This window comes from Haliotis cracherodii, unplaced genomic scaffold (assembly GCF_022045235.1).
Source record: "Haliotis cracherodii isolate W230 unplaced genomic scaffold, xgHalCrac1.p SCAF_2, whole genome shotgun sequence".
Classification (NCBI taxonomy): domain Eukaryota; kingdom Metazoa; phylum Mollusca; class Gastropoda; order Lepetellida; family Haliotidae; genus Haliotis; species Haliotis cracherodii.
The window spans coordinates 32,814,328-32,822,926 of record NW_027266275.1 but is presented as its reverse complement, the minus strand read 5'-3'; the positions used below and the strand labels follow the sequence as shown (position 1 = coordinate 32,822,926).

Here is an 8,599-nt window from a genome sequence, read left to right as displayed (position 1 = left end):
CCATTATGTACACATTTTCCTCCCTGATGTAAAGGAATGTTAACAACAAAATGGACCAGGTCATCATGTCAACAAAACAGACGTTCTTCGTTTCAAAGAACAAACTCCCATGTGTCTGACATTGAAATAAGTTATTTAAAATATGAATAACAAACAATTTATAACAAACCTGTCTGATTGTGGGGAAAAAAAACTTTGGTATTTGAATTTTTAAAGATTTTTTTTAATGTTAACATTCCTGGAATGTCGATGTTACATCAAAATTCAGTTGTGTTTTGTCATTAGAATGCATACCTACTTAAGGCACTTGCATATATTTACACCATAATTTTCATACAAAATTTCTCTCCTATCTATGTACACCATGACATATTTTGGACACATCATCAAGAGCAATTTGATTCCAGGATAATATGGACAATATTGGGATCAAGTTGCTCATCAATCATTCATGATTCTAAGTGTGTTTCTTCCATTATCACCCTCAAGTTCCAAATTAATGAACAACTATTTCCATGTGAAAAAGTTGTGCGAAAAATAAAGTTAATTTTTTTACATGGAATAAGGCATTATTTCCCCTGCATTCTATAATCCCCATGCTATCGATGGCAACTCCCCTTTCAGTTATCTGGAGAGAAAAAAGAATTCTCATACGGGCATGAAGATATGAATAGTATTTGAGCAAAAAATTACAGGTCATTGACTCATTGAGCATGTACCACCATTTGTCTTAGGCAGGGAAACCATTTTTGTATTAATAACCATCATTATCAGGCTTGGCGTATAAAAAACAGTTGAATTGTTTGTTTTGTCTTCATTGATAGTGGCAGAAACACACTGAAAGTAAAATTGCACACTGGTAAGTGGATGTGTCACATATTGCCCTATTCCATGCTTGGTTGTACCTGTTGAAAGATGCACAATAACAAGTGGAAACAGTCAGATGATGTCTTTCTATGTGATCGGGTCTCCCGAAACCGGAGTACCAGTGAGTACTGCTTCAGTGCTCGAGTGAAGTAGGCTTCGATGAAATCTACAAGTGTGATCATTTGAGGAGAATCTCATGCCCCATGGATCCTGACACAGCTAAGGGATGCAACTCTGTACACTGATTATAAATAATACAGCTTTACAAGCAGGACCACAATCCACGCTCTGAATACAATGCAGGAACTTATTAATTACAAGACATAAGGAACCAGCCTGACACCCATCTGACTTCACACAACCAGTGTATCAGTGGACGCAAGTAAAACATTATGCATACTTGTTCTCTGTATTACATGAGAACTCTGAACATAAACCCACTTCAAAAAAGAGAAGCCAACAAAAGCAAATACCAGTGTGAAAACAACGCGCACAAGGAAGAAATAACCTAAAAGTGAACACGGGGAGTCTAGATGTTTGTCAAGGTTTAACCATCTAAAGCTGAATAAAGTAAATCACTGGTACAGATAGAACAGAATTCAATCACTGCAGAACATCTTGAATACAAAACATTTTCATGAAGAATGTAAATAAGCGTTGGCAAGCAAATGCTCTAAAGAGGTCTAGATACAGAACCTAAAAGAAGAACTGGTACTTTAATTCAGTATCCATTGAAACGAGACACTGTCCAATGATATGCAACTTGAAGCACAGATGGAGTCTCTAGTCCAATGAGAGACAGCCATTTGAGAAGTGATATATACTACTCTTGGTTAACGAAAATCGGGTATTCTGTAACTTCTTTTGAGTAATGTACAATACATATGTGTACCTGCACGTTTCGTTCATGTTTACTGAGTGAGCTGTTTTACTGTTTACAGTATTTAAGTTGCATCACTGCATGTCGGCTAGAGGGAGGGAAGCCTGAAGTGATGCAGGACGTTTACCCCCTGAAACCCACGAGCACGGGTATGGTGCTGACAAACCTTAGACGAATGGGCCACCTGTGCCCCTAATACAAATGTAATTTACGGCTATGCATAAGATAGAGAATCTGTGCCAAGTACATTATTACATTATCAGAATTAGGCAGACTTACCGTCAATTCCTAATACTGTCCCGTACACCCCATTACATATCATCAGACTCTTAAAGTTCCAGTTCCTGGGGTTCAAAATAATTCTTCAGAAATTGTCAAATCAGGTGTTTAATAATCTAGCTACTACAGAGACAGACCTCCTTTGGGGTCAAATAGCTATTCTGATTCACAGAGCCTGAACACAGTGAGGACTATGAGAAATCAACACACACATCATTATGACGTTACCTCAATCTGTACACAAATGGCACTCACAACCTCATGCACGCACTGGTAGTGAAAGGCGGACAATACAAGAACATCTCTCTCGGGCATCACCATGTCACATAATTTATATTGCCCACAAAAGAAATATTTTCAAATTCCCCACATCATATGAAGCATACTCCCTTGTCCAAACTTGCTTGACAATTTTCATTGCATAAACTGTATTGGTAAAATGTGTTTCTAGTTGTGTATGCTTGGTGGTGGGAGTGGGGTGTGTGGTGGTAGAGGGGGGTGGGTGGTGGTAGAGGGGGGTGGGTGGTGGTAGTGGGGATTGGGGGGTGGGGTGGGGGCTCTTTGGCGAGGTTCCTCTCTTATCACTTTTCTTTTCAATACAAAATCAAAAATATCCCTATCCGCTTCAATTTTGAGAAAAAGAGAACCTTGCAGTCATGCAACATCCCAACACCAGCAGGGTATTACGTATAAGAGAATACTGTCATACACAAACTCAGTATAATAATTATGTATGTTCTGCTGAAAAGCATGTGTGTAATGTATTGGGAAACAATGCTAACTGATGACAATATACAATACAAACTGTATTGTCTGCTGGGTAGTCTACATTGCAAAATATATTTTGAAATGTTTTTGAGAACATCTGACTTATTGATAATTTACAACCTTCTTCAATGAAGATATGACAAATATAAGTCTGGCTGTCTATGACAATGAACCATACTTTGAATTATACACATGATGAGGAATGAAAGGGATTTGCATCGATTGAAACACTATTGCAGCCATACAATGGCAAGGAAGCCAGGAATCTGGTATCTCTGACGTGGAATTGAACCTGTTCATATGGTACAGGCTAACACTCTTACTGCCCGACTACCTGAACTGTGCCCATCAATATAAAGGTTTATCATCTGAATCATTACAGTCTAAGTTGACATATAGCGTTCACTGAGTGCATTACAACATTAGGGACTGGTAGTTTTTTATAGGGGGAGGGAGTGGTGCGGTGAGACTGGTGTTAGGACTAATCATATTTTACTTACTCTTCTCCTCATTTCATGTAACATTTTATATGTAACATGACAGATTAATTATCGTCACATGAAAAATATGTTTCTTCTTTAACTTCTTTTGCGTTGTATATATATCGATCTAACAGTTAAAGATTATCCTTGTGCCATAAAGGCAATGACTCGGTTTCAAACAGCAGTAATTGCAACATGCAAAGCTAGTCTGTAAATGGGCCCCAAACAATCCTGCATAATCTCCCTTTAAATACACAAGCTTGTGTTTCTGGACCAATAGGTTGGGCTGTAAGATATCTGCAGGAGATCAACCCTTTAAATAAACAAGCTTGTGTTTCTGGACTAATAGGTGGTGCTGTAAGATATCTGCAGGAGATCACTCTGTATAATCTGTATAATTCTATGAGAATATTTTAATAGACACAGTTAAGTCTCACAGAGTCATCGGGCTCTCAGAAAATAGATAAAAGAGACAACTGTAACAAAGTAATCAAACCTTAAAGAAAAGAAGGTTATAAGATATGTCATAAATACATTCCAAAGAGTCGATAAATTCTGAAATCATGTAAATATTCCAAATCATGAAAGGCTATAGACAAAGCATCAAGGTGCTGAGTTTAAATGAGTAGAAAATAATCCTTGACATGTTGAGGCACTGCTTCACTCTTCAGTCTCTTGCTGTTGTAGGAGTTGTGACAATGGTCACTGTTGTGAGGCACGATTCTGGTAATAACATCGAAAAGGTAGAATTTAACAACTTATGTTCTTCAAACTTTTCATCATTATTTTGACATAATCTCCGTAACCATGGTAACTGAACCTGGGTTGTTTTGATGAATCCTGTGATTGTCACATCCAGTAAAATGGGGACTTCATTGCATAAAGTTGTTGGACGAAGGCAACTGAATCGGCTTGCTGTATCTAAGAACTGGTCTGCCTGGATTTCCGTAACTATGGCAACCAGATTATGACATCTTCAATATTTTGGAGGATGGAATTCTTTACCAGTTTGGTTGGCTGAAAATATAAACACAAGCAAAACATAAACTGACAGAAACAAAATCAGCACCGATATTGAGAGCCATAGAGTAATAAGATTTTAATGATTAAAGAATAAACACATTCCAGAAAAATTTCAAACAAGGTAAATATGTCAATACAAATACATCAAAGATCAAAATATATTGATTAGAACTTCGTGTTATTTTCAAATAAACAAACTTGCGATTAGTGAAATGGGAAAATATTTTCCTTTAACATGTGTTAATAATGAATACATGTATAAAAAGAATAACTTATAACACCAGCAGTTAAAACGATTAATATTTCATGCATATATGAGGCTTCACACATAATAAACACACATGCAACTGGGTTTCAAACATTTTTACCTCACTATTTTCCTAGGTAGACATTGTTATTAAACTGATGTTTTGTGTGTCAAATTGTACTGTGTTACTTAAAATAAATATCATTTTCATATCATCTTTGTATAGTACCATCAAACACTGTTAACTATTGTTACTACGAAAGTCAAATTTTCTTTTAGGTCTGCAAAGATTAGACTTTTTAGTATATTAATACAAAATTATTCATGGAGGATTTTGAATAACCCAATGAATTAAATCAAACTGTTTTAAGACTTTACTCATTAATGAATTAATCTTAATATGTCATGATATATATTTAAATCATGAATATAGATAGTTATAATCATGTTATATCATTTCCATTTTGTTCACCAGTTTCTCTTAGGAGATGCTATACTGAGGGGAGACAACTCTGGACACAGGTTCATATGACTGTGGGTTGACAATCAGGGTTAAGCATTGACATCTATAAACATCTGAAGCCTTGTATTTATCTTTCAGGTGTTGCAACATATCCACTGTAATGGTCATACACCCAGATAAGCTTGATTCCTTTTACAGACATTGATCTTGAGTGCTCACAAGATTCAATTTATTGGTGTATCAAACGGATAAAGCTTGTCAAAATAAATGTCTTGTTTCTCATTAGAAGCGCCCGCCCTAAAAAATGTTTATTTTCAAGAAATGTTTTTTTCAACTCAAATTTCATTCTTTTACTGTATTCCGACTTTTGCACACACCATGCCTTTTGCAGTGTGTCGGATTCACAAGGGAAACAAGCAATGGTCTCAATACTTTGAGCCATTGCAACCTGGACCAAAAGTAACCATACGGTGCTTTAGAATCAAGTTGACTTTTATGTATTGTGACTTGATAAAGGAATAAAATAAATATTAAAAAATTCATCCTCCCTACCTGAACAGTTTTTAAAAAAAGTGATGACAAAAAGATTATTTTTTTATTTCCTTGTAGCTGCTGAATACTTTGTCTTTGTTTTCACTAGCCAGCCTGACAAACGTTATATGTTTGATACACATGTATATCTAACCTTCAGGTATCTCCAATGTCAATATAATTAATACTAGAAATTAAATATAATTCAAATTGAAAAAAACAAAAATCTCCTGAAAAAAAATCAAAAACAAATATTTCACAATATATTACAATAAATAATTGAGTTCAACATGGATGTTAGAAAGTGTTTCAGTAGCAAGTAGCCAGAAAAAAATGCAAATGAATAAAATAAAACTGATGACGCAACAGTAAAAAAATGTCCATCACCCGTTCTGTGCTTCCAGCTTGCAGCCAGGAATAAGGACAGGCAGTTAGAGAGGTTAGAAACACACAGTGACACGTTAGTGACAGTTACTTACTATTAGTAACGCATGGGGTAATTAGGCTGTGGCTTCAGGTGAGAGCGATAGTCAGAGTCATAAGTGGGGGGATAGGATGAATGCCCACCACCATAGGCAGGGGGTGGCATGTCCTTGCTACCTCGGTAGCCCGCATTTTGACCGTAGCCGTTGGAGTGGGAGGAGTGCCGGCCTCGGTACCCGTCATCGTAGGCATGGTACCCGGAGTTGGCAACACCCGGGTATCCGGCACCCCCAGCATTTCCGGCACCACCGTTCCGGGAATCCATACTGCAGGAAGCAAAAAGCGCCATGCGCGCCGATCAGCATTCAAGTATGATTCACAGCCAGACAACAGGAAGATGACATGTGACTGCTAGATAGGCCAGAGAGAGGGTCAGGACAAACAGGCAATATGATGGGGGGGAGTTTGGTTAAATGGAAATTTAAATTCCTAAGGTACAAAGTATAAAAAATTTAATAAACCGAAATACGCTTTTCTGAAGGTGTTTCTGGGGTGTTTCAGTTCTTGAGAGAAAATTAAGTTAGCTAAAAGTTCTATTTCTCCATATTTAAATATTACTTAAATATTACTTAAATATTACTCCTACATTCTGACACAGCATGATCTGCACAGTCCACAATGTGACTTAACATAACTATCAGAACAGACAAAACCTGTGCAGTCTAACAGACAACCTGAATTTTCCAACCAACAGACATGTCCTGATTGTTCCAACCAAACCGACCATGTCACAACTGGTTTAACAAACACGCCATGACCTGCATTATCCAACAACATCATGACCTGCATTGTCCAACAACACCATGACCTGCATTGTCCAACAACACCATGACCATATTTGTCAGACAACACCATGACCTGGATTGTCCAACAACACCATGACCTGGATTGTCCAACAACACTATGACCGGGATTGTCCAACAACACCATGACCTTATTTGTCCGAAAACACCATGACCTGGATTGTCCAACAACACCATGACCATATTTGTCGGACAACACCATGACCTGGATTGTCCAACAACACCATGACCTGCATTGTCCAACAACACCATGACCTGGATTGTCCAACAACACCATGACCATATTTGTCGGACAACACCATGACCTGGATTGTCCAACAACACCATGACCTGCATTGTCCAACAACACCATGACCTGGATTGTCCAACAACACCATGACCTTATTTGTCCGACAACACCATGACCTGCATTGTCGGACAACACCATGACCTGGATTGTCCAACAACACCATGACCGGGATTGTCCATCAACACCATGACCATATTTGTCGGACAACACCATGGATTGTACAACACCATGACCTTATTTGTCCAACAACACCATGACCTTATTTGTCCAACAACACCATGACCATATTTGTCGGACAACACCATGACCTGGATTGTCCAACAACACCATGACCTGGATTGTCCAACAACACCATGACCTGGATTGTCCAACAACACCATGACCTGGATTGTACAACACCATGACCTGGATTGTCCAACAACACCATGACCTGGATTGTACAACACCATGACCTGGATTGTCCAACAACACCATGACCTGGATTGTACAACAACACCATGACCTGGATTGTCCAACAACACCATGACCGGGATTGTCCAACAACACCATGACCTGCATTGTCCAACAACATCATGACCTGCATTGTCCAACAACACCATGACCTGGATTGTCCAACAACACCATGACCATATTTGTCCAACAACACCATGACCTGCATTGTCCAACAACACCATGACCTGTATTGTCTAACAACACCATGACCTGGATTGTTCAACACCATGACCTGGATTGTCCAACAACACCATGACCTTGTCTGTCCAACAACACCATGACCTGCATTGTACAACACCATGACCATATTTGTCGGACAACACCATGGCCTGGATTGTCCAACAACACCATGACCTGGATTGTCCAACAACACCATGACCTGGATTGTCCAACAACACCATGACCTGGATTGTCCAACAACACCATGACCTGGATTGTACAACACCATGACCTGGATTGTCCAACAACACCATGACCTGGATTGTACAACATCATGACCTGCATTGTCCAACAACACCATGACCTGGATTGTACAACATCATGACCTGCATTGTCCAACAACACCATGACCTGGATTGTCCAACAACACCATGACCTGGATTGTACAACACCATGACCTGCATTGTCCAACAACACCATGACCTGGATTGTCCAACAACACCATGACCTGGATTGTCCAACAACACCATGACCTGGATTGTCCAACAACACCATGACCTGGATTGTCCAACAACACCATGACCCGGATTATCCAACAACACCATGACCTGGATTGTTCAACAACCATGACCTGGACTGTCTGACAACACCATGACCTGAAATGTCCAACAACAGTTCACAATATGTAGACACAGACAAACTGAGCACGATGATTGAGTGTAACGTGTGTATGTATCAACAACCAGTTAGCAGCCATATCAAAGGTCTGAGTTTAATGTTTTGAACAATCTAGGCCAGGAGCACCCCACTTTCAACCATCTGGCAGTTTTCAA

General features: G+C 38.8%; 1 protein-coding gene across 5 annotated transcripts in view; it reads right to left on the bottom strand.

Annotated features, from left to right (window-relative positions):
- Positions 1-2,671: 2,671 nt before the first annotated feature.
- Positions 2,672-8,599, bottom strand: part of LOC139468003 (prominin-1-like) — a 76,629-nt gene continuing 70,701 nt past the window's right edge. For 2 of the 5 annotated variants that reach the window (XM_071249651.1, XM_071249652.1), the window contains one exon: positions 2,672-4,293. Coding sequence is in view for 4 of the 5 variants with exons in the window: in XM_071249652.1 (XP_071105753.1) it covers positions 4,278-4,293 (16 nt within the window). In the remaining variant the exon portion in view is untranslated. Of the gene's footprint in view, positions 4,294-6,019; positions 6,290-8,599 lie in introns of all 5 variants that reach the window. The other 3 variants (XM_071249648.1, XM_071249649.1, XM_071249650.1) reach the window with 3 other exon arrangements.